Below are 26082 nucleotides of genomic sequence, written 5' to 3' on the forward strand. Positions count from 1 at the left end.
GGTATAAGAATCTTTTCTTAATAGTCTGGTTAGGCGGAAATCTTTGTTACCATTAAGATTTTGGTAATTTTGCACTATTTTGGCAGGGTGTGAATGCATTGAAATTGGTTCTCGTTACGCACAATACAAACACATTGCCAGAAATAACTATTCTGCATGACATTGGGCAGTGATTTTAAATTTCTTTTACCTTGAGTACCACCTCAGAAAATATTAGGCTTTTCCAATACCACCATCTTACACTTTACAGCAGTATGGCATGCAATCGGGGTGAAATTGCAACCTCACTGTGATGTCAAATCATAAGAATGAATAAGACAAATAAAAATATTTTTTAATTTTCAAATCTTGTTTTACAAGTTTTATTATTTATTGTGATTATTGCATCATTGACCTATTCACTTAGAAGTTGCCACCAACACGGATGCACATAGATTAACTCTGATCTATATGTTTTTGGTTGCAGAAAACAGTGAGATAGGAGGTTGGGTAAACATCTTTTGTTTATAGAAGCTATCTCGTTATCGTGTCTTATGTCTCTGTAAGATGTTAGCCCACTTAAATGAAGATGAAGATTCTGGGATAAGTAGGCTCAGAAAGAATCCACCTTGCCTTTGTATTACTGAGAGGTCTTGAATTAACAGGTCTTACCTCTTCCCCAAGTAACATTAGGCTGTAATTATGAAATTTTCATAGATCTTCTCAACTAGGTGGACTCATCAAATGGCATCATCAAGGCACTTTCACATGTTGATCAGAACTTTTTTGGAATGACTGAATCTCGTTTCTGTCCTTAACAGTCTATACTCCATTCTTAGTTGACAAAAAAATATAATTTTTTTGTACTCTCTTGCACTGTGTATTTGTAGAAGAATGTCTGGCCCTTGCAGAGGATGTAAATTACATGGGTTTTAAATACCTACCAATTCAAAAAATTGGCCAGGCTTGCCTGGAGGAGGACCAACATCTTGAGGCCATCGTCAAGCCCAACACTACAGGTTCATTGATCTGTTGTTACCAATGCCAGTATGCAAGATTAAAAGGCTTAGATCTACATATGCATTATTGTATTACATCACCTCTACCACTGTTCTTTATGTCAATAACATCTGTTTTTAAAACACTTTTTGCAGGCAGACACTAACAAGGATAAAGACCGCGATGGAGGCAAACTGGTCCTATTACAACCTCGCTACGCATGGCCTTGGGCCAGAAATGTTGAAGGGTGCGTTTTCTTTAATTGATGCGTGCCTGGTCGAGGCAGAGAACCTCCACTGCCTCCAGAAGTAAATAAAGGATGTCAATTTTAAAGTGGTATCAGCATTTATGGGTAGCCTTGACAAAGGAATAGTCTTTATGGTTTACTGAGTAAACCACTTTGCACAATATAGATGTGATTTAACCCTTGTGTTGACTTCGGGTGAAATTGACCCGTTTTCAATATTTTTTTTATATCAGAAAATATGGGACGTAGAAATAAGCACTGAAAATGTGTAAAAGAAATCATTTAAAACGTTGGAAAAAGCAAAAAAAAAATGGCGTCAAACGTTGAAATAAGTGTTTTTTTTTTTTTCTCAAGGTTGACGAGAAGACAACACAAGGGTGAAAACATAATTTGCCAAATACATGTTAAGTTAAACCATAAGAATGTATGGAAAGTCTTGGTTTTGGACTGAGAATGTATCAAAGTTATAAAGCAATTTTCTTTATTTGTAATTGTGAGTACATTTTTCTTGGGGATCAATACTTTTACTGAATTACGGGACCTGTGTACTTCACCACTCTGCTGGTATAATTTACATTTCATATTGGTAAAACACTACTATTGCTTCTGCCATTAATGTAAGAAGTCTATATATTTCCCAAAACTTCATAAAACTTTGATTTAATTATCAGTATTTTATTTACCTGATCAACTACCAAGAAAATTCATCAACCAAACAAGACGGGCGCTTTCACATGCAAACAATGGCACCTCCAGAATAACAGAATTAAGTTCTTCTTGCTCTTCTTTTGTTTTTAAAGTTCTCAACTACTGCTCTCTGCAGTCTAGCTTTTTTAATTTTTTTACGGTAACCATGTAAAGGGGTAATTTTCCTTTTTCTGGACACAGCAGTGAATTTTCCAAAAGCCAGATTGTGTGCTCTTTGGATGGTATTGTACAGTTCAGGGGTATGTTCAAATGCTTCGGACTTGCTCCACTCTAGTAGGTCTGATAACATGGACTGTATGGGAGGATTCCCATGGGAGGCTTCAGACACTTGTGCATTTTCTTTGGGGTCTGTGAGAATGTCTTGAGGCTTGAGGATATGTGTGACATGTATGCAAACACATCTTTCTCCAAAACTATTAGCAATGCATGTGCACAAAGTCGGAGTTTTCCTATTCACAATACTCATAGTCCCATCACTATTGAAGGTTATTTCATCTTCAGTCTGCTGATAGAGACGGAGGCTGATGATTTCTAGCGCTTTATTATTCCGCGTTTTTTCAATGTCAATACCTCTCCTGCCTACCTCCATCTTCACCAATAGAAGATGTTTGCATATGTTTCCCATCCGGAAATTGGTGCATTCACATGTGAAGTGTAACAAGTTAACTTTGTAGGCTGTGTTGGTTGACTGTGACGGCACAAAGCACTGCCCCGCTTCTATGTCCAAATCTTTGCCCACACCATTTTTAAATAGCAGCGCAGCAGCCTGGTGAGCAGCAGAGCTGGATAATGTCAGTCGTCCTGCTTCGCTGAGGCCATCCATGTAGCTGCAGTAATGAAAAACAAGACACAAATTTGGAATTACAGTAAAATAGTAGCCTTTGCCTCAGATAGGACAGTGGGGAGCGACAGGACACCAGTGTGTGAGAGTGTGCCCTAGCTAGCTGCAAGACAGGTAAGGGCACCATCACAAACTTTTTAATGGCACACATTTTGCATATTCTGATTGGATGGCCAGTAACTTATGCAATACCATAAACTCATAACCATACTGTATATTGGCCCTTGTTGTTGGATAGATTTTAGCTAAATGCAAGTTTCATTGTGTAGTCATTGCCATGGTGATTGTTTTTTTTAGTGCAACAGCTCCATAAAAAAATTAATTCACTGTTAAGACTGTGAGAGGGTGGCAAGCTTCATGAAAGTAGCTGTGTCTCATTTTATTTTATTCTATAACAGGCTGAAACAGCCATTTGGCAAAATCCACATTCCCTGTTCGAGAGATTACTAACCTGTAATACTTTTCTACATCTCCACATAGCAAAAGCAGAAGTTGGTCGACTCTTCAGTTTGCCTGGCCTCGCAGAAACTGGTATTTCAACGTAAGGAAGAATCTTTACAGACAGAAAGGCATGAAAAACGTGAAAAGCTTGACAATTACAAATCTGACACCCACCATACCATTGGCTTCCTATCAAATTGGGGGAAAATAATTGAATAGCAATACAAAAACTATCAGTGTAAAACACTGATTCCTACATATTTTTTCTGACTTTAGTGAAACCTCGCTCATTCAACCTAAAGAGCTGCATTAACTGCTGATTTGGGGAATATGGGTTTTCCAGCTCATGGTAAACTTTGCCTCCCAATAGTCAGGCCACGAGGTGAGCCGGCCTTGTGGTAAGACGTAACGTTCAGTGCATAGTAAGTCAGTGTTCAATATGTGGTATTAGATAGGCCATTTTGAGAAAAGCTAGTAGAGACTGGCACTATATTTGCATGCATAATTTTAGGAATATGATGTTAGCAACACCTTGATGTTTTAAGCAAATACTCTGATCCCAATATGAAAATAAATTATTTGAAATATTATTGGCAAATGTAAGTAAAATACCTTTCAGCCTTGTTGTTTGTCTCACTGCTACAGTGATAGAACGTTCTGCCAAAGTTTACCCACAGCTCCGCATAAGTAAACCAATTTGTCTTCAGATAAGTTGTTACATGGGGACTATCCAAAAAGGTGTCGATCTCACTGCATTTCTTGGCAGATACATTGAGAAACTCTTCCTCCAGGGGAAAAACATATTTAATCTGAGATGCTTATATACAAACATTAAAAAGAAAAAGCATAAATAATTGTAAACTCACTATTATGTACACTACAGAATGCATAATTTGGTCAGGACCACTTAGTTGCACTGGGGTTATGAATGTAAGAAAATATAGTACCGTCAGACATGCTTTTATTGATGCCATGGCATGAATGACCACATTTCTTTGTTCAGGTGTCAGGTGACCTCCATCTGTCTTCACAAGCCACCGGTTAACAGCCTATAACAGCATAAATTGCATCAGATGCACATTAGGGTATGTTATTTCAACCTGTCACATGGCAGTTAGTTTCCATTGCTTGGCCAAAAGGGAGTTTATGTTATTGTACTGCAATGTAACTCTGTATATATCCCAAATTTTCATGTTTCATGTAAGTAGAATTTAGGATTTGAAATAAGCATATACTGCAAATTGTAAGTATTTATGTCACAACCACCTGCAATTACACTGCAGACCACTAGTTGATTGCCCTTAAATATACAGTACAGTTAAAGATTACACTTGTTTACACACCCACCACATTTTTAAAGAACACTGTTGAAAACAGCACACTTTGCCAAAGATTTCTAGAATAGTACTTTGTACCTGCTCAGTTGACCTTTCCTGTTAGTTTGTCAATGTCAACTGCACAACATTGTAGATTTAAATGTCACAAATAGTGATATTGTATATTCATCGACTTACCTGAAGCACATGGAACCAACAAAGGAGAAGCTTTGCATTTGGGAAAACGCTTTTAATAGCGTTAAGCACTCTCAAGTCACGGTCCATCATCACTGACCTGTAACATTGAAAAAGAAAGAAAAGAGGAAAAAGTTGCACCACACCCAAAAGCATACATTAGAGTGTATTGTATACAGTGTAAACATTGTATCAAGAAAATGTAGAATAGAGATTTAAGAACCTAGTAAGATCCAAAATTCAAAAGCTGTAGCTCAGTGCAGTAGTATTTTCAGATTCAAAGTCAAACATGCATATTTCCTGTTGTTCCAATTACAAAGAAAAAGAATAAATACAGTATAACAAATTATGCTAACATTTGACTGACCTTGGATAGAAGCTTGGGTTACTCAATTGAAGCTTCTGTAGGCAGAGGCTTACTGTTGCAGTAGTTTCCTTGCTCAGAATAAAATAGGCAAATGGCACGCCTCTTCCAGTTTTGTTTATCAATAACAGTGCATAAAATGCATATCCGTAGGCTGTTATGCCTTTGTATGAAGCATCCATGAAAACCATTGGATGAGGGTTCTCTTCCAAAAGTTGTTTTTGAAATGGTGTTTGTACAACTAAAATGAATGGTTGTTCATTGTGAAGTGGCTGATAAAAACAGATGTTGTCTCTGAGTTCCATGGAAACCAAATGGTCCACACTGACAGAATCACTGTCACCCACACCTCTGAGGTTTTTCTTAAAATCATAGCTTTTTATTAAGATCTCAGAAGTTGAACAACCCTGTTGAAGCCATATTTCAATGAGGGAATGCAGGTCTGGGTGGATGCGGTTTTTCTCTTTAGAATTAGCCTCGTCATGGCCAGTGTGCTGTAGCATCTTTTGGATTATGGCACCTGATATTCCGGCATCCGTGATGACTTTAAAAGAGATGTATGCCTTGCAAGAATTGGCCCGAGTTTGTGTGGCTTCTCCATTACTTTTGCCTGCAGCGTGATTCCCACGGTCACAGCCATAGTAATAATAGTCCTGCCGGCGGCAGACTGGGGGTCTGAAGTAGCAATGGTCCTTCTCCTGCACTTCTTTGATGTAACCCTCCATGAACTCCTTGGCATCCCCCCTAATAATAACAACATCTTGGTGGACCCTGGAGTCATGTGGCTTCTTCAACCGTTTTTTAACACCATTCAACCAATGTGTCGCCATATTCTGAAATTAGAAAAGACACTATACTTGAACATATAGATTTTTGGAGAAACACAGGTTAAGCATCAAACTGATCGGTCCTGATAAATATTTTGAATATTTAACTAACATAGTCTAATAATAATAATAATAATAAGAAGAAGAAAATGAACATGTCTTTTCATCTTCGCTTTTCTATCAAGTCTTGGCTGCATTTATCTCTCCCCTGACTTTTTCGCTTGATGGAAATTTGAGCCCTCAATAAGGTCTTCCAGGCAGCGCTGCATATTATACAAACTACTAATATACTAAATAATACATTTAAAAAAAATGACTTCTGCCCTGAGACCAGAGAAGACAGCTGACTCCCTTTTGTCCAACTATGTTGCCCTGAGAACAGAAAAATATGACTTCTGCCCTGAGACCAGGAGAGATTCACCTGCCCTCAAGACAATTTCTGCCCTGAGACCAGAAGAGATTCACCTGCCCTCAGACCACTTCTGCCCTGAGACCAGGAGAGATTCACCTGCCCTCAGACAATTTCTGCCCTGAGACCAGGAGAGATTCACCTGCCCTCAGACCACTTCTGCCCTGAGACCAGGAGAGATTCACCTGCCCTCAGACCACTTCTGCCCTGAGACCAGGAGAGATTCACCTGCCCTCAGACAATTTCTGCCCTGAGACCAGGAGAGATTCACCTGCCCTCAGACAATTTCTGCCCTGAGACCAAGAGAGATTCACCTGCCCTCAGACAATTTCTGCCCTGAGACCAAGAGAGATTCACCTGCCCTCAGACCACTTCTGCCCTGAGACCAGGGGAGATTCACCTGCCCTCAGACAATCTCTGCCCTGAGACCAGGAAAGATTCACCTGCCCTCAGACCACTTCTGCCCTGAGACCAGGAGAGATTCACCTGCCCTCAGACCACTTCTGCCCTGAGACCAGGAGAGATTCACCTGCCCTCAGACCACTTCTGCCCTGAGACCAGGAGAGATTCACCTGCCCTCAGACAATTTCTGCCCTGAGACCAGAGAAGACAGCTGACTCCCTTTTGTCCAACTATGTTGCCCTGAGAACAGAAAAATATGACTTCTGCCCTGAGACCAGGAGAGATTCACCTGCCCTCAGACCACTTCTGCCCTGAGACCAGGAGAGATTCACCTGCCCTCAGACCACTTCTGCCCTGAGACCAGGAGGGATTCACCTGCCCTGGGACAAAATTGTGGGAAACCTATGGAATGCCAAAGCTGACTTTATTATAAAAAAAAATACATAAATAAATAAACGAAGAAATGTAAAAGAGCAAAAATACATACATAAATAAATATACAAAGAAATGTAAAAAAGTACAAATAAATATTTATACTTTTATTACCTTATTTATGTATAATTGTATTTTTCACACTTTTATTTATTTATACATTTATTTCCACTTTTATTCATTTCCACATACATTCATGTATGTTTTTATGTCTACATTTATTTCCACATTTATTTATTTCCACATTTATTTATTTCCACATTTCTCTGTCCGTATGCTAATGAGGGGGGCGTGTTTTACCTCAGACATCAGCAATCGAGCTCAGAGTGGCAGTTCTGAAGCTTTGAGGCCCCCACAGTGACACCTTGTATAAATAAATCTTGTGGAAATAAATAAGTTGAAATAAATGTGTGCAAAAAATACAATTTTATATAGGAATAAGGAATATTATATTTTAAGGAAATAAAAGTATAAATACCAATTTATTTGTACTTTTTTATATTTCTTTGTATAGTTATGTATTTTTGCTCTTTTACATTTCTTCGTATATTTATGCATTTATTTATTTATTTAAAATAAAGTCAGCTTTGGCATTCCATAAGAAACAGTCTCTGCCTTGGGACCAGATGAGACTAAACAGTCATGAAAAAAAGCCAAATTTATAAATTAGACTGACTTCTGCCCTGAGACCAGGAGGGATTCACCTGCCCTGAGACAAAATTGTGGAAAATAATGGTCTCTGCCCTGGGACCAGATGAGACTAAACAGTCATGAAGAAAAGCCAAATTTATAAATTAGACTACAACGCCCTAAATAGTCATTGATTTTTTGAATATGAGTGCAGTAAAGCTTATTGCAATGTACTTTCTAGCTCACCTGAGTAGCTTGACTAGCTAGCTTAGCTAGCGCTTATGGTTTACATGTAAGTTATGTGAACACACTAAAAAGTTGACGTTTTTCTGAATTATCTTGTTATTCTACATTTTTGTGATAAGAACCGCTGGCAACAGCCACTGCAACATTTTAATGCAAGCTACAACACTAGCTTGCTTCTGAAACAGTAGGCTAGCCTACCCTTAAGCTACAAGCTGCACCATTATACTATGATTTCGAGGGCAGAAAGAAAATCACACATAGTGCTAACTGTTACATACAATGCTCTATTTTCAAGGAAATTACGTTTTTGTTTTTACAAACTTACTTTGAAATGATAACCAGTTCCAGTTGCAGTTCCTCTTGCCTGCGCACCGCAAAATGAAATTAATCAGTTCCTAATTGCCTGCCTGCGCACCGGTGGGAATATTTGCGGGGATTTTCAAAATGTGGTGGCCCCGCCTCTGCAAATTCTCTCCCCTCTTTATGCAAATAATTGCTGTTAATAGTGTGTACTCGTCTTGGTTGTTTAATGTCTTTTATTGAAAATTTTTTCTGAACATTTCTGCCCGTATGCACACCAATGTGTCCCACTATAGGACACAGTGTATAACAATAATTTACAAATCAATTTAACGATACAGTGTTTTCAAAATTTTAAAAACAAATCGCTCAAACCAATGATTTAAACAAATTCGATTTAAAAAACCATACAGTGATTTTATATTTAAACAATTTTTTGGAGCATTAAACAGTTTCATTTGAAAAAGTAGGAAAACAAAAAAGAAATCGTTTTGCTATCAAAATATTAACTTGGTTTTAAATTTTCCATCAACTTTATTTTGTGCCCCTCCAATTTTGAGCATTCAGACCAATTATACTACCACACCAGACACGCTAATGGTTATAGCACAAAAACGTTTCCAAAGTACAATGAATAAACTATTTTGGGAATAAGCCCACCCGTATGCTACCTATCAATATGGCCTTCCCTCAGAAGTTTTGTGAACACAAAACCTCATTTGGTTCTCCTCAACAGGCCCAAGACCACACATAGCTCCTGTTTAACCATAATTTTAACAGGTGTAAGATGGTAAGAAACATGAAATGCAACAAACACTTTTATTCTCCAAAGGTTTTGAATTAAATGTGTAAGGTAATACAAATACCCAGTTTTTTAAAATTTTTACATTGTAACTTAGTCCAAACAATAAACATACAAAATTCGCCCAACGTACCTAAATACAGTCCATTAAGTTAAAAAAACTTTTCATCAAGTAATTTTACAAAAGCCCCTGGAACATGCTTCAAAAATATCAAACACTCCTGTAGTGATTAACCTTTTAATAAGGATCAAATGATGAGAATGAATACTAAAACCGATGTGTTTGTTTCCAGTATTCTCCTCATTATCTTATTGGTATTGACACTGAATGTTTTCTTCAATCTTCACAAATGCGTTCCATAACTCTCTTTTTCTTCTGTAAATAAAATGCCACAGCTTTATAATAGTGTGCGTTGGAATCTCAAGTTTGGTAACAACGTTTATCCTGTGGGTGGTTTGGACATCAAACACATGATTAAGCTAGGATAGAATAATAATAAATCCACACTACAAACATCTCTGCTGGGCAACTCACAATCACATACGATCAGCTCACTAGGTCAAGTCCAGTCGTTTAGTAGACCAGTAGTTTCTCTGTTTTGCTTCCATTGCATTTGAAAAGACATGTGGGCACGAATAGTGGCGATTTATTCCCAATAACCAGAGTAAAGCTTTTTTTAATATCGTCATTATGAATGTTTTACATTATCATTGTCAAAGCATACAAAGCTCTATCACTCTCTGTTTACCTGCAAATTATCATTAAACTGCTAGAAATTGTGGTTTTATTTTTTTACCGGCCATTATTCCACGATTCCCACTGCCAACAGCCACAAATAAATGGGACCTCCAGAAAGATTAGAATAGTTTGGTGCAGGTGGCGTGTCCCACGGTCATTCATGGGCCATCAAAAACGAGCACACGCAGCACTTTGGTGCAATGCGGGCAATAAGGTGAAACCTATGGTTGGTTTACATGTTCTGTATAGATTTCGTTTTTAGTATGCAATAGGCATAACGCCCCCCTTATGTTTTGAGTAAATCCGATTATTGACTTCGGCATTATTTAGATCGAAAATATTAGGTGTTTTTTAGGCCTGAAAATGCTTTAAAAAACCAAACAAAACCTTTTCCTTCAGCTGACCTCGACAGGTGCCAGTGAAGCTGCGGCGCAAGACATATTTAACGTCACAAACATCATACCAAAATTAATATTAAGGGGGGGGTGGGAGGGGGGGGGGGGAGGGGGGGGGGGGGGGGAGGGTGGGGGGGGTTATGTTGACATACCCGGGGTCCATGGTATATGGTGTCTTTCCTCCTTTCCGGGGGAAAAAAAGCCCTAACACAACGTAGTTTTCATGGTTGGAACAAGCAAGAAAAACCACCCTATTAGAAACATTCACATCTTCAAAGAATCATTAAGAAGGTAACCCTTATGGAGAAAATTTCAAATAATCTCGGTTTTGCAACTTAAAAATGGTTAATGTTGTGGAAGACTAAAAAAATCCACATCAAAATACCAGTGTTCACTTAGATGAACAAAGCTTTAATTTTCAAAATTTGGTTTTTAATTTTAGATAGTGGGGTGGAAAGAACACAAAAAAAAGAACACCTGCCGGGTTTTTTTTTATTCTCCGATCATATGAATCACTTTAGTACCAGTAATAAAGGAATTTATCATTAAATTTTACAAAACACCAAATTATGGTTGAAATTAAACAAATACCAACTGTTGTGATAATTTTAAAATTTTTCAAAAAGAAAAAAGGCCATTGGAAAATTATACCCAATGGAAAATTGGAAAACAGCCCAAAAAAAAGAACCAAATCAATGGGCACAAACAGTGGGGAACTATAATAGAAATTCCAGATCTGTAATAATGGGCCATCAAAAGGGGGAAAAAAATTCATGTTCCGAAAGCACCCTATGGTTGAGAAGCACCCCATGTCAACTAGATGACCCCAAGAAAACAGATCCACTGTGCAAAGAAACCCGGAACGTCAACTAGGACGGCCATCGGCCAAGACCACCCACTGGGGAAACCCCGACGAGGGCTTCTGCAACTGATTTTGCTGGCAAGCACTGGAATTAAACTGCCTGGTTTCGTCTGGCCAGCGGAGACCCTGGCCCCCTAACTGAACCAGTTATTTTTTTTTTTCTCCCATTTCTTGTCAACGTGCTGGAGTTTTTGGTTCCTTTGCCTACTGTTTTGCCATTTGGCTTTGCTTAGTTTGGGGAACGCTATGACCAACGTGAATTGCACAGAAACCGCCTACCTTGAAGAGAAAGCATGAACTGTGATGATGGCGGTCAACTGAAATAATTTTTTAAATTGGACTTTAAACCAGAAAACAAATGAAAAAACTCTTCGTTATTGTCCCCCTCCTTGCATTATCGCAAAACAAATTTTTCTGTCTGTTTGGGACCCACTGGAAAGCTGCCTTTGAACACCAAATCTGTTTTATGTATCCAGCCCAACCCACATTTAGCAATGCACTACCCATTTCCCCGATCATTAACAATGTTGACATTTTTGCTTGCAGGGTAAACTAACGTTTTCTGCAGAAGCAACCCTGGTGGGTCGTAAGTTTGACCTTTTGTTCCCTTGGATCTGGGCTCCTATCTCTAACACTGGCATTTTTGAATAAATGAAGACGCCCCCCATTTTAAGGAATAAGCATACCAGCTAATCACAAAAAGGTTAAAATATGAAAAGTTTTTATATACTGGTACCACGATGGAAATGTCCACACCAGTCCCTAAAGAAATGTTATAGGACAAGTGTTTGCTACTTTGTTAAATCCCAGATACTGTGTTTTGAAAGACATATCTGCTTTCACATCGTTGGTAATCTTTTTTCACTTTTATTTGTTTGTGTTTGTTTAAATGGCACCAACAGCAGTAAGTTCCCAATCTACACTAGGTAATGGGGTAATGGTTTTAACATTGATCCTAGGGTTGGGCAAATAAAAGCTTCATTTACTGGTAAACATCACAAAAAAATTTTAAATTACAAGACTTATAAAAAAAGGGTTTACTCCAACCCCACACTTGAAAATTGGTTTTCCCAAATGAATCACTTACCCCCCATGCTCACCGGTTATACTTGCCTCCATGTGGCTTGCTCTGCTCGGGCTCGCAAACCCATACAAAAAAGGCTTCCAGGTTCATTCCTTTGTGAAAACACAATTTTAAAAGTGAGTTTTGGGGGTGGAAACAACGGGGGAAGGGGGACTTGAAGATTGTGTCCCCTTCATAGACCTTCTACCAAATTAATGACAGTTGGGGCTCCAGGTCCAGCAAAAGTATGAAAACAATCGTCAAGAATGGTACAAAACGGATTCTCGTTCAGCATTCATAAGATTTGTTTTCTGAAAGTACGAAACAAAAAGTAATCTGTTATGGGTTGGGAACAACATTTGTGTTTCCGTGTAATACTTACCGCACGCAATTTTTCATTGTTTGTGACATGAGTCTCTCCCCTTTGTTGTTTATGCTCTGAAACACATTATTGGGGCACCACTAAGAAATTCCCTCGCCCTTTACCCTGAGTAGAGCCCTCTTTTTTGTAAAAACACCAACCTCTCACCCGTACACAACCCTTTCCCCCACCTTTAAAAACCCACTCATTTTAGTGATTTGGCAACTCTCGTACCTCAGGATACACCCCACTTTCCTGTTTACTCTTGGCCCTTTTTGTACACTTGGCCTAAAATTATTTTAGTTGGACTGGCAACATTTATATAATTTGTTTGACTTGTTCACTCTTTTCCCATCCAACCACACTTAGATGATTTACAATCATCAAAAAAAATTAAACATCACCAGGGCTTAAAAACAACATATTACCTGCCGAACAGGTTAAGTTTTAGGGGTACTGAAAATCCTGCAGTGTCCAAACAGCCGTCAACATTTTTAATCCTCATGTGGATTTGAGCGTTCACACAAATGAGGAAAACATCTCCACCACTGCTGGCCCAAGAAAACGCTTCCTCTCGTTTAAAAGTTCTCAAAAGGGTTAATACTTTTGCTTCCTGTGTGGGTGTCACGATAAAACCCTGGTATTGGCAGGTGAAAATGATAGTATCCGGTGCCTTTTTTCATGTTCTCCTTCAGTGGTTCGAAATTGCAGAAACGCTTTCCTCAATGTGGATTATGGAAGGCTTTTCTCTGGTGTGAACCTCTTGCCTGTTACAGGTTGCCTTTTTGATGAAACTTTTCCACACTAGCTGACAAGAGAAAAGGTATGGCCCTTTGCCATCATGGTGTTCGCTCTTGGTTTGAAGTTTACAGAAAGCTTTCCTACTGTTGGCAGGTACCGATTCTAACGACTGTACTACCCTATGTGTTGGGTGATTGTTCGACACATTTTTTTTACTCCTTTCCACAGTATTGGCAAAGGTAAAGGCTTCTCTCCATTCTGACTCTCGGTGGGGTGAAAAAACCTTCACTCCCTACTTGAACTCTTTACCCTACCATCTTCTTCAAACACCTTACTTTAACCTACGCTCATGGGGTGGGGTTGCGGCTCGTGGTTTTTATGGTTTTCCGAACGTTTGACAGAATAACCTTTTCCACACTTGGTTTGGCAGGTGGTAGGGCTTTTTTTCTCCTGTATGACCTCCTCTAATGCCTGTTAAAGTTCCTTTTTTTCGAGTGACCGCTTTCCACACGGGTGGCAGTGAACGTTTTTCTCCGGTATGAACCCCTCATTGGTCTAGTTAAGTTCGATGTTGATTGAACTTGTTCTCCACACATTTGGCAGGTGAAGCTCTCTCCAGTGTGTATTCTTAATTTGGGCTTCAAAGCACACTTTTTGAGTGAAACACTCCTTCCCACACTGGATTGGGCATGTGTAAGGCTTTTTCACCAGTAATGAATTCTCATGTGGACATTAAGGTTTCCATTTTCTGTTGAAACTTCTTCCACATTGTTGGCATGGTAAAGTCTTTTCTCCAGTGTGTAAGCTAGCTCATGTCTTTTAAGTGCCTGACGTTGATCGAAACTCTTTCCACACTGTTGGTAGGTTAAAGTAATTCCTCCAGTGTGAACCTTTCAATGTGGTTTTTTAAGTCTCGATGTTGATAGAAACTCTTTCCACACTCACCGTGGCAAGAGAAAGGCCTTTCTCCAGTGTGTAGTAAACATGTGTTCTTTTTAGGATCGATGCTGATAGAATTTTTTTTTTCCACACTGTTGTCCAGGTGAAAGGCTTTTTCTCCCGGTGTGAACTCCTCAATGTGTTTGTGCTAAAGGTTTGTTTGCTGACAGAAACTCTTCTCTTTCCACCACGGTTGGCAGGTGAAAGGCTTCTCTCTCCAGTGTGAATTCTCATGTGGTTTTTATGGTTCCACGTTGACAGAAACTCTTTCCGCAGTGTTTGGCAGGTGTAAGGCTTTTTCCTCTCAGTGTGGACTCTCCATATGCCTGTTAATGGTTCCTTTTTGGTGAAACTGTCTTCACACCGTTGGCAGGTGAACGGCATTCCTACCGGTGAATTCTCTGTGGTCTTTCAGGTTCGTGTTGATTGAAACCTTCTCACACTGTTGCAGGTGAAAGGTTCTCTCTCAGTGGGGGGGGGGGGGGGGGTGAATTCTAATGTGGGCTTCAAAGCGTACTTTTGAGTGAAACTCTTTCCCCATGAGGCATATGTAAGGGCTTTTCTCTCCAGTATGATCTCATATGCTGTACGTTTCCTTGATTACTGAAAAAACTCTTTCCACACTGGAGACAGAGTAAGCTTCTCGTCTCCGTGTGAACTCTTGTTGTATTTAAAGCTACCTGAATACTGAAACTCTTATCACCGGAAGGGCATGATACGGCTTCTCCCCAGTGTGAATTCTCATGTGGCTTTAAGTTTTCATCTTTCTCAAAACTCTTTCCACACCGAGACCTGTTGTAAGGGTCTCTCCAGTGTGAATTCTTATGTGGACTTTAACGGTTTTACAAGTTGAGCAAACGCTTGTCCACACTGAATGCCTGTGTAAGGCTTTTCTCCGGTGAATTCTCAATGCCTGTGACTGCTTCCTTTTGAGTGAAAACTTTTTCCCAATGTTGGCAAGTGTTAGGGCTCCCTCCATGGGTGCATTCTACATGTGGGAATAAGTTTCGCTTTTCTTTTGAAACTTTTTTCCACCTGTTTCCAAGTTGAACGGTCTCTCTCCAGTGTGAACAGCATGTGGTGTGTTTTATAGTTCATTCACAGAAACGCTTCAACAACTGTTGGCAGTGTAAGGCTTTTTCTCCGTTTGAACTCTCATGTGTTTTCTAAGGTTTGTTGCTGACAGAACCCTCTTTCCCACACTGTTGGCAGGTCCAGCTTCGCTCTCAGTTGTGTATTCCTCATGTGTTGTTTTTATGGTTCGACCATTTTGGACCTAAACTCTTTCCACAGTTGTTGGCAGGTGTAAGGCTTTTCTTCCAGTGTGAACTATAATATGCCTGTTAAAAGGTTCCTTTTTGAGTGAAACTTCTTCACACCGTTGGCAGTGTGAACGGCTTCTCCCAGTGTGAAGTCTCATTGTGGTCTTTCAAGTTTCGATGTTGATTTAAACTCTTTTTCACACTGTGTTGCAGGTGAAAGGCTTCTCTCCCAGGGTGAATTTAGATGGGGCTTCAAAGCATATTTTTGAGAGTGAAACTCTTTCCACATTGAGGGCATATGTAATGCGTTTTCTCCAGTATGAATTCTCATATGTACTTTAAGGTTTCCTTGTGCCTAAAACTCTTTTCCACACTGAAAGGCATGACATAAGGCTTCATCAAACAGTGTGAATTCTCATATTGGACCTTAAGGTTTCTATTAGAGCAAAACTGTCCCCCACATTGTTGGCAGTGTAAGGCTTTTGTCCCGTGTGAATTCTCGTGCTGTTCCAGCTTTCCTTAGAGGGAATCTTATAAACCACTTGTTGCAAAGTGAAATGCCTCTGTCCAGTCCAGAATGTGCTTGAGGTGTTACTTTTTGATTGAAACCGGGTCACAAACTATTTTATACCCTCTCGTTTGAGGCTGTTTTTTCCGCGTGAAAGACTGGTCAGTCTGTGGACAGCAAAAACGATTTCTCTCCAGTTGTGAAATCAAGAATATCCTCAATGATCTTTCACGTCAATTTCACTGAGTTACTTCCTCCCTCTTTCAGTGCCATAGGTCTAAGAAAAAGAACAAAAATTCAAGTTAACTCAGTTTATTTGCATTTATTGGAGGGCCAGTGTCTACAAGAGTTTAGCTCCAACTTACTGATCACCTCCGGTAATGTTCCAAAGTTGTCGAACATTGATTTTTACAGTTGTTTTAACTGGGGTTCGAGATAACTTTGCAAGGACAGTGCCCTACCGGAGTAGACACCCCTGTCCTATAACTACTATGCTTTGAAATGGCTGATCTCTGTACTGGAATAGCACACAAACTTGCATTACAACAACTTCCAACAATATAATTGGTGTGGAAATATTATCCAGCTTAAAATGCAGCGGTGCCTGATATCTGAACCAGGAAAAGTCGCCACTGCAGCAGGGTTTGACGAGCTGATCAGAGCTGACTCAAAGTTTGGAGAAACAAACTACACGTTAGTGTTATCATAAATATCTATATTTTGATACCAACACTGAAATATCTGACACGGTTCCATTACCTCATTTTCCACAGTATCTACCGAATACACCGATACAAGCTTTGTCTCGCTCTCTCCTCTCTGACTGCCTCCTGTCAATTAGAGTCTGAATGTCCGCATGGGATTGGAGGTATTCCGCATAATTTTAATAAGTTCCGCACAAATGTGGCGAGTGCTTTATTGTAACATGAGATAGAACACTGCATGTAGTCGCAGAAAACTGGATGCTAGCTCTCAAATATGCCTTACTTACAAATGAACGCTGTCCGCTCACTCTGATCTTGCTTGTGAGCAGACGTGTGCAATCGCGATCTCTTCGTGGCTTTTTAAAGGGGACCTATTATACAAATTAAAATTCTTGCAAGGTGTTTGGACAAGCATGATATGCATTTTTTTTTGTAAATTTAATGCACATCTAAATGTAAGCACAATGCACTTATGCTAGAAAAAAATACTGTGGAAATGAACTCATTTTATGTCTACTGCTGACTTCCCGCCGTTTCCCCATTTTTATCACTATCTGCATGCCTCATCCTGAGTAATGCAATGTTTAGCATTTGGGAGTTTTGAGAAGTTGAATGAGCAATAAGCAAAAGTAAACCCTTTATATTAAAAAGTACCTGTATGTGAGGAATAATCCAAAAATTGTCATATTCACTCAGTATTACTTGGCTCCACTCCACAAATATCTTCGATTAACAGTTAATTAGAAATTACCGACTTCTCTCGTGCGTTTTAGTACACCAAAACAGTCCAATACTTTATAATCCATCCCATTTTATAATTTGAAATAATGAAGATTTTCTGTTCCACCCCAGACTGGTTGCTGGCCCCTCCCTGGTCACCCCAGTGACAACATCCTGGCTCCGGCACTGCTTAACCCACCCCCCCTGGGTCAGGAGAGGCACCATTGCGATCACCTTACATTTCTTCCAATAGCAGAAGGCGATATATAAACTTAGAAGAGAATGTAAGTTTTTTGGTCCAAAGTATAAAAGTAACAGATCATTATTCAATTCATACAACATAAGGTCATTTTGCAGATGCTTTTCCTCTAAATCACCAACATATATATTCTGATACAATACATAGCTTATGCTGCACAATAACGTTTCACAATGCATATCGCATCACATAGGCACATGGCAGATTGTCTTGTTTTCGTATCCTGATTTCGTTGTCTTGCATCTGATGTTTTATTGCTGTTATATTTAGACGACACATGAATACACCAGACTTAAGCTTACGTCATACAGGGACCGTCGTGCCACAAGTTTTTGAGATTACTAAAATATTGGGAAATTTGAAAAGTTTGCTGCGTTAAGTTTTTATACAGCAATTTGCATAGCCTCCCATAATAAGTTTCTGAAAGAGTGATCAGATGAATTGCATCGTTCCGTCGTTGCCATGAAATTACTTTAATCCAAAAAAAAACCTTTTCCCACTGGCATTTCATTGGCTGGCATTTAAAGGCCCTGCTGATATCATTTCAGTAATCATCTTGGTTAACTCAGGTGAGAATGTTGACAAGGCACAAGTCTGGCGATCATTATGTCAGGCTGTATTGGGTTAAGAATGGCAGACTTGACATGTTCAACGGAGGGTGATTGCTTGAATCCATTGTTCTTTCCATTGTTAACGCATGGTGACCTGCAAAGAAACGCGTGCAGGCCATCGCTTGCGTTGCATATAAAATGGCTTCACACGGCAAGGTTTGTGGCTACGAGCATTGCACCTAAATCAACAATTTATAGGTTCAGCAAGAACTTCAAGGAAAGAGGGTTTCAATTCTTGATAAGAAGGCTTCAGGGCGTTTTCCAAGTAAAGTCCAGCAAGCGCCGATGTCTCCTAGAAGAGGTTCAGCGTCGGATCGGAGTGCCACCAGTGCAGAGCTTGCCTCGGAATGGCAGCAGGCAGTGTGAGCGCATCTGCACAATCTCACGTGGAGGCGAAGACCTTTTGGAAGATGGCCTGGTGTCAAGAAGGCAGCAAAGAAGCCACTTCTCTCCAAAAAAAACCATCAGGGACAGATTTGATATCTCTGTCAAAAAGTATAGTGAATGGACTGCTGAGGACTGCGGGGCAAAGTCATATTCTCCGATGAAGCCCCCTTTCCGCGATTGTTTGGGGGCATCTGGAAAAAGCTTGTCCGGAGAAGAAAAGGTGAGCGTACCTACAGTCCTGTTGTGTCATTGCCACAGTAAAGCATCGACCTGAACCAATTCAGCTGTGGGGTTGCCTTCTCATCCAAGAGGAGTGGGCTCACTCACAATTCTGCCCAAAAACACAGCCATTGATAACGAATGGCTACCAAAACACCCTCCCAACAGCAACTTCTAATTCTCCAAACACATCCCACATCAGTTGGTTGAAGAACAATGCATTTTTCCAGCACGATGGAGCACCGTGCCATAAGGCAAAATTGATAACTAAGTGGCCTGGGACCTGACATGTTGAAATTTTGGGGGTCCATGCCTGGGAAACGTCCCCAGATCTAATCCCCTTGAGACTTGTGGTCAATCCTCAGCGGCGGGTGGACAAACAGAACGCCACTACTTCTGACACACCCCCATCCAAGAATTTATATGCAGAAGGTTGCTATCAGTCATGATTGGGCCCAGAAGTTGATGAAGCATTCCCAGTCGAATTGCAGAGGTCCTGAAAAGAAGGGCCAACACTGCAAATACCTGCTCTTTGCTAAATGTCAGTATTGTCGATAAAACCTTTGAAACTTATGAGATTGCTTGTAATTCTATTTCGTAACACAGAAAACTGACAACAAAATCTAAAGCATTTAGTCAGCAACTTTTTGACAACTATATTTATGTAATTTCTAAAACTTTTGGCCACGACTTTACAGAGATACCCATTTTAAAATACATTTAGTAGCAGAGCTACTGCAAGGGATTTTCATTGTGGGCTGAAGCCATTTATTCCTGTTAAAATTCTGTGTCGTTCGATGGAGAGCGCAGGTCACGGTGCTAGCAACAGCAGGCGCCACAAAAGCGCAAGCTCTCGAGCGCTTTGGAAAGAAGGAGAAAGCGGTGCGGTTGGCGTTTTCCATGCGTTTTTAGGCATGTCCTGTGAATGGCCCCAAAGGTCGTCTACATTTGGACGTGACAAATCGACCGTTGCATATAATTTGAACTTCGTGTCATTACATCATAAATAGAATGGCATCAGTTTTTTAAGCTCAAAGTGGGCTGGGCGGGCCGTTGCCATCTTGCCTATTTCTCTCAAATATTGTTCACAAATCTGTCTAAATCTGTGTTAGTGAACACTTCTCCTTTGCCGAGATAATCCATCCACCTCACAGGTGGGGCATATCCAGAAGCTGATTAGACCGCATGATTATTGCACAGGTGTCCTTAGGCTGGCCCAAAAAAAGGCCACTCTAAAATGTCTTTTGGAAGCCAAAACAAAGTAGTTTTGCTTTCACAATGAAACACCACAGCATCTCCACAACATGGCGCGGTTGGCAACAGCGAGAAAAAAGTTACGCCTTCTTTCTTTGCTTTGAACATTTGGGCAGTTTTATGCAAATCTTCCCACATCGTAGACATGTGGAGGCGTATTTAAAAGAGCCGTTTTAGGAGGGCGTGGACAAGTCTTTACTTTTATAAAGAATACAGGGTTTTTCCTGGGTCAAAATTGGTCTTCGGTGGTGGCTGAACGACATGGTCATCCACACACAGCAAAGAGTACCCTAGTACCCACATGATCTGCAAGCCCAATACTGACAATAATGTTACATTTTAAATAAATACAATAAGAAACAGAAATACAGTAAGAAACAATTTGTGTTTTTTCTATCCTATTATTCATGAAAAAACGATCACTGTCAGGCTAGATAGTAAAGAAAGCGTATAACGTATTTTACATGTAAACATCATCGATTACAAGTATAATTGGAACTGTCAAAGGTATCACAATGTATCTATTTACAATTATGCAAGTTATCAACCCAGATATTACCTGTCACTCTCTGTCATCCTTTCTTGCCCTCTTTGAAAAAAGGCTATGAAACTCTTTTCATAGTTTTGAAAGATAAAATCCTTTTTGATAGACCTTTTGGGGGGATGACCTGATCCAAGTGTAATAGTGTAATTCTTTTTTCCCTTTTAAAATTTTACTACTTAGCACTAGCTAGCAACAGCTTGCTTTGTGCTTTGATCTATTTTCATCTCACTCCGGCTCTAAACCTCTAAACTAAATGATTTATAGTAATTCCTAACAAAACACATTGTCATAGGCTTATACATACTGTTGATATAATGCTAAATTTACGACATTCTGCTACTGGGGTCAGCCCACTTAACTTTTCGCTTTCAGATGTGTAAATGTTCTTCTAATAATGTATGATTTGTGTATACACCGATTCTCGACACATGACGGGCAGAACCATTGCTTTAACCATTCATTATAATGAATCGGCTCAAAGGAGTCATTAGGTCGCTAATCGGACTGTTAGGACTGTCGCGAAAAGATCGGTCAACAGGACAGCAAAAAACACTTCTACACTGATAGACACATTTTTTTAGTTCATATTTGGATTTAATTTTTTTTTTTTTGTTGCATTTACTTAAAGTTCATGCTCAGCTTGTATGTGCGGAATGCTTGTGCACAAGTTGCAAGAGAATAAGGCAATTTTTTTTTTTTTGACCGCAATTCACACCCAGCGGTAATTCAGCACACAATATTCTAACATGCAAACCCACGTGGAAACATGATTCGGTCCTCCAACCTTTAGGATCCGTTGATTTTTGATGCGATGTAGAAAGCAAAGACCGAACTGAAGACCTGAGGGCTCTATCATACACCCCGCACAATGCAACAACAATGCGCATGCGTGCAAGTGTGTTTGCTAGTTTCAGGTCCTGCCGCCGTTCTTCTTTTTTCCGCCCAGCCATCGCCGCTTAATTAGCAAATGCATTTGCGCTCCATTTGTGCGCCCATGGCGTGCGTTAGTCTAAAAAAAAAGAGGTGTGTGTTCAGGCGCATTGCTATTTTAGGAGCTGAAAATAGACTGCGCCATAGACCAACTCAACCTCCGGTCTAAAGTCTGGCGCAATGTTTTTTCTTTGTTATTTAAAGAGCGGTGTTAGTATCCTGGTCCACAACGCGCGTACATCGCTGCGTATTAACACAGGGAACGCACTGCATCACCCAACATACCAAATATTAAAATTAAAAGGATTGCGATGCATAAGACTTTTGTAGTATACTAAATATAAAAAGGCCTACATTCATAACGGATAGTCATCGCACGTATCAGAAAGTATCCTATCCTAATTTGCGCTCACACGCAGCAGCTCCCGCTTTCTATACTCGAGACGCTGCTCTTGTCTTTGGCGCCTTTCCAAATTCGCCGTGTAAATAGCAAATCCGCTGGGGGGCCCAGTGCGCAACTGGCTCTGGCGCTGGAAGAGTGGGCCTTCTGCCTTAGCTTATTGCACTTTACGCCACCAAACACCCATTACTGCATTAAGAGAATAGGTGACCACCCGCTAGGACCATGCGCCTGGCACGCCTAACCGCTTATCCATCCGCTGTGAAACTAGCAAAGTGTATTGGGACACGCCCCGAGTGCACCCGCGCCTTTGGCGCGCTTTTACAACTTGGCGCTTAGGATCGTTAAAAAGGGCTGCGAGTGCCCCTGCGCGGGGTGTGGGCGCTGGCTCGTTCTCTCTGGTCCACCCGGCTGTAGCCTGCTTCACTCACAACCCGCCATTACAGATCAAATAAGGCTTTGGCGGCCAAAAAAAAACGTTTTGGCCGGCCGCCAAGATTTTCAATCTATGAAAAACCCTGACTAAGCTCTATTGGATTTGAGACTAGAGCCTTTGCAACGTTACCAGAGCGTCTTTATGCACCAAGAGTTTTGAACACTACACAAGAGATTGTGGCAGAAGCTGTCCCGGTGGCGGGTCTTCAATACAATCCTTGAGTGCGATGCTGGATGTGAGGTCCTGGGCTGTGTGGTTACACGTTGTCTGCAGTGGGAGGGGCCGGTAGGAGTTACTGCAAATTCTCTATTTTTCTTTGAAGACGTTCTTATGGTAGAAAATGAACATTCAATGCCACGGGCAGCAGACTCTGGAGAACATTCCTGCAGTCCTGCATGCCAACTGCTGCTGCGCCCTCACAACTTGCGACATCTGTGGCACTTGTGACTGTGTGATAAAACTGCACGCATTTTAAGTGACCTTTATTGTGGCCAGCCTAAGGCACACTGGTGCAATAATCATGCATGTCTAATCAGAATCTTGATATACCCACACCTGTGAGTGGATGGATTATCTCAGCAAGGAGAAGTGCTCACTAACACGATTTATAAGATTGTGACATATTTGGAAATAGGCCTTTTGGTACCGAGAAAAGTATTAGATCTTTGATTCAGCTCATGAAAAATGGGGGCAAACACAAGTGTTTCTTTTTTATTTTTTGTTTCAGTGTACAATGTTCATTTATAATTGACTAGTCCGCCGCCTCCAGTTCACTCACGCGTTTGAAGATGACCGTTGCATTCTGGGAAACGTATTCTATGCCAGAGCATACATCAAATTTCAGAAATTTTAGCAGGGTAAGCCAGGCATTCCATGTGTACAGAACATTCACAGTATGCACATAGCATACTGCAATACAGATGGGTTGTGTGGTATATGCCATTCCTAACACATTTTTGCACTAATTTCAGTGTACCTGAGGTTATTTGCAGATTCTGCCCAATATATGGGTCATCCTGGTATTCCAGCATACAGAATTTGTGCATATAGCACAGATACACGGGAAATCGCAGAACTGTAGAGTAATAGATGTTGGCCATTCGAACACATCAAGTTTAGTCAACCCAATAAAACCCACCGGGAAACAGCAAATTAATCATGTGATTAAACATCCTCCACGGGGGGCACCCTCTCAAGCACACATCTGCTCAAAAATCTATTATTTCTGAAAGTCAACTTTCCACGGACTGGCTCCGCAGAATGAACTGCCCCTTTTGTCCTCAAAACGCTTCATTTTCACTCTAAATCTTCTAAAATCTCTCTTCGTCTCCTTTTGAAAACCCCTCCTTTTTATAATATTGAAGTCAGTCACTCCCCCTGGAGACCGCGGGTTTGGCACTCGGGCAGAGGAAAGAGAGATATAACAAAAAAAAAAAATTTACTAAATGCTGAAGCGGTCTCCATTCGCCTCCCTATCAAGTCAGTCAAACAAGAATGGACTGACTGACAAAAAAAATAAAACCAATATGGTTTCGTCCATTTATTTACTGATTTTTACATGAACATTTTAATAGTTGTAGGTCTACTGTTACTTAATGATTAGTAGTTATTTAATCGATCAAACATTCAGGCCACCCTTGTGTTTTGTTTGTGAAAGCTGCCATTCATTACAACTTAATGTTGTGTTCGCCTGTGTTTTTAGCAGCGGCATTCGAGCTCTTAAATCATCGAATCACTTTGGAAACTTTTTGGTCGCTTCGTTTCTCCGTCCCTAATTTACAGTGATAAGTTCTCTCTACTTTAAACTGGTTCCGATCTAGGAGAGAAATTAGAAGCGATTTTTCTTTCAAACGTGCGGAGGTGCTTACTCACGAAAAAAAAAAATACGTGCATTACCGCAGTAAAGCACACGGTTAACTCATTAATAACTTACATGGTTTTAAAAGCTCTAAAAATAAACATAATGGTTTATCGACTTTACAACGTTTACACGCTTAAAACACTAACCTTTCTCACACGCTGACGCGAGGGCCGCAAGCCTTTAATGACGTAACAGCACACAAACAAAATTAAAAGTCATCTTAGGCCATTCCGGTTGCAGCTAGATTTAGTTAAACATGAACGCAACTAAACGTCAATGTTAAAATGCGTATTTATAACCGATCCCTACCATGTATCATGTGATCCTTCATTTTAATGTGCAACATTAGCCTATCTGGACGACTGTCAGCGCTGCGAATGTTTGCCAGTCAGATTAATGGAAGAGCAACATGAAGAGCAATAACTGCCAGAGGAACACTCTGACTGATTAAATTGTATTTTTAATATTATTTTGTTTATTTTTGCATTATATTTATTGCGATTAACCTCCAGTTCTTTTTCACAGTATAATGACATTCCTCGTTAAGAACGAAATCACTGAGAATATAACTTGATTAAAAAGAGCTCAACTTATTTTTATTATCTTATGGGCTGAAATATTCTTTATTTTAACAACTTCAATTTGATGCATTGAGATTGCATAATAAAGTCAGCATGTGAAAAAATTTGAGTCTAAATGTTAATAATACATTTTTTTCCTGCCCTTTACTTTAATCCCGTCATAACATACAGCCTTAATTTAGTCCATAATTAATGTTTAAAACTTTGCTATTCTAATGCTATGTGATATGTGCTTGCATCGTGTTTCTCGCTGTTCTGAAAAATAAGGTGATCATACCTGTGACAGATTGCCTATACACACAGCATGGCTCGCACACTATCCATGTTTAATGAAAGCCTCGCATCCGCAAGGGATATCGTGACAACTATTCTCTTCGTTTCATACTCCTCCATTAATTGTTGTAAACTGAGATTGGTGTCTTAGAGGACATCTATTGCTGAATTCTATATAAAAGAATCCACAACAATGGCATGCTATGCACAGCTGTTTATAGGGCTGCCATAGGAAGTTCTTTACGCTTCTATTGATCTTCCGCTTTTGCAAATGCTCCCCTTCACTTGACTTATGCTCTTTCGAATGCACCTACCTCACCTGAAATGTATGCGAGAGTAAGCGTATCAAGACGGAAGTTGCTACCTCTGGAAGTGGAACAATCTTATATTCTCACTCATGCTATGGCTGCCTGATAAACATGAATAATTTGATTTCTGCGCTTTATATGTTAATTTAATTGAAAGACACTCAAGTGCTTGCTAGTAATTTCTTACACGAAACGCATATTTAGCATCCATTGTAGTTTGTATTTAGATATATAATAGTATCGGACCATTCCACACAGGAGATTGCCGCTGTCCAGAGGTGGAAAGTCCAGGGTAACTGACTTCATCCACAGCTTTAGAGGAAATCAACTAAAATAAAACAGCAGAGGGGGATTAACAACTCCACACACATCTTTTCCTCTTCACACATTAAACAGCTGCTTTACATATATCTACCAATTATTTGAGATTAACAGAGTTTCAAATTTTTAATTGAATGGTTCATTTGACTCACCATTATGGCATCAGGTTGGCTTTAGTTGTGCCTTGACCGGTGACTTTTTTTTTTTTTTTATGGTCTGTTGTTACGGTGGTTTGGAGCACAATCGTCTCTGCCAAGAAAGCCCCC

At 40.0% G+C, this 26082-nt stretch overlaps 1 protein-coding gene and 1 long non-coding RNA gene across 2 annotated transcripts; both read right to left on the minus strand.

The window, feature by feature from the left end:
• Positions 1–2435: 2435 nt before the first annotated feature.
• LOC122142549 lies at positions 2436–3997 on the minus strand. Its single transcript, XR_006158669.1, has 3 exons — positions 3828–3997; positions 3226–3327; positions 2436–2760 (listed from the first exon to the last, which is right to left on the minus strand). It is a non-coding gene; the product is annotated as an uncharacterized LOC122142549 (long non-coding RNA).
• A 36-nt stretch (positions 3998–4033) lies between these two features.
• Positions 4034–5453, minus strand: LOC122142537. Its single transcript, XM_042753753.1, has 3 exons — positions 5094–5453; positions 4730–4826; positions 4034–4264 (listed from the first exon to the last, which is right to left on the minus strand). Exons 1-3 carry the CDS (start codon positions 5393–5395, stop codon positions 4034–4036), a joined length of 630 nt encoding a protein of 209 aa, XP_042609687.1. The 5' UTR covers positions 5396–5453.
• Between the last annotated feature and the right edge of the window lie 20629 nt (positions 5454–26082).

Source organism: Cyprinus carpio, unplaced genomic scaffold, assembly GCF_018340385.1.
Source record: "Cyprinus carpio isolate SPL01 unplaced genomic scaffold, ASM1834038v1 S000000001, whole genome shotgun sequence".
In the NCBI taxonomy this organism is placed as follows: Eukaryota; Metazoa; Chordata; class Actinopteri; order Cypriniformes; family Cyprinidae; genus Cyprinus; species Cyprinus carpio.